We start from the raw sequence: 1,038 nt of genomic DNA on the forward strand, positions 1-1,038 counted from the left end.
TACTGCAAATTATGCACACATGGTAATAAACAAGCAAGTAGATGAATTTGTATACCTTGGTAGAATGGATGAATGTTTAAGCATTTAAATGCAAATACTGAAACAAAAGATGATAGTGTGTATTCTATTCTATTGTGAAGAAGTGAAAATGGCCATCTATGGCTACATGTAAAAATGGCCCTCACTGTTATACAGAAGTGAGAGTAAACATAAATTAAGGCTAGCTATGTTTCCTTTTATTTTATCTCAACTCTTTCAAACCCTTGACTTTACATCATTTACTCCTTTTTATGCACATTGTATAACACTGTTTAACATGGCAGGGAATAAGAAGACAGGTATGTATTTAGCCAGGCGTGCACGTGTGTCTGTATGCTAGTAGGTGAAAAGAAATGCTTACTGTCTATTTACTTTGAGGAAGTGATGAAGGTTGAATGTGGTTGTTCCGTCAGGTAATGGCCCTTCTACAGGATTCCAGTGGTCTCCAGGAAAGGTGACACCAGGTAAATGTTTAGCCAGCTTTGGCAAATACCAATGGTAAGTCATCATCTAGCACACGGGAGAAATTGTATGTATTTAAAATATTTACATACCACTCTTTCTACCATTCCTCAGCCAGCACACATACGCCTGCTCTCCCTTGCTCTCTCTAGAGCAGTGTTTCTCAACCTTGACAATTTTAAGGCATGTGGACTTCAACTCCCAGAATTCCACAGCCAGCATTGCTGGCTGTGGAATTCTGGGAATTGAAGTCCACATGCCTTAAAATTGTCAAGGTTGAGAAACACTGCTCTAGAGCAAGGGTAGGCAATCTTGGCTCTTTTATGACTCGTGGACTTCAACTCCCAGAATTCCTGAGCCAGCCATGCTGAGGAGAAATGGAGAGGTTTCCATGCTGAGCCATGCTGGCTCAGGAATTCTGGGAGTTGAAGTCCACGAGTCATAAAAGAGCCAAGGTTGCCTACCCCTGCTCTAGACCCACGGATGCACACACCAACACACACATAAACACACACAGAGAACAAATTCTTTCCTGTA

At 41.3% G+C, this 1,038-nt stretch overlaps 1 protein-coding gene across 1 annotated transcript in view; it reads right to left on the minus strand.

Annotated features, from left to right (window-relative positions):
* TMEM260 (transmembrane protein 260) overlaps positions 1-1,038 on the minus strand; it is a gene marked incomplete at its 5' end in the record, with an annotated part of 34,615 nt that overhangs the window by 6,877 nt on the left and 26,700 nt on the right. Inside the window, one exon of the mRNA XM_029284597.1 lies at positions 401-549. Within this exon, the coding sequence (XP_029140430.1) occupies positions 401-549 (149 nt within the window). The remainder of the gene's footprint in view (positions 1-400; positions 550-1,038) is intronic.

Source organism: Protobothrops mucrosquamatus, unplaced genomic scaffold (assembly GCF_001527695.2).
Source record: "Protobothrops mucrosquamatus isolate PMUCROS unplaced genomic scaffold, P.Mucros_1.0 scaffold_139, whole genome shotgun sequence".
Taxonomy (NCBI): Eukaryota; Metazoa; Chordata; class Lepidosauria; order Squamata; family Viperidae; genus Protobothrops; species Protobothrops mucrosquamatus.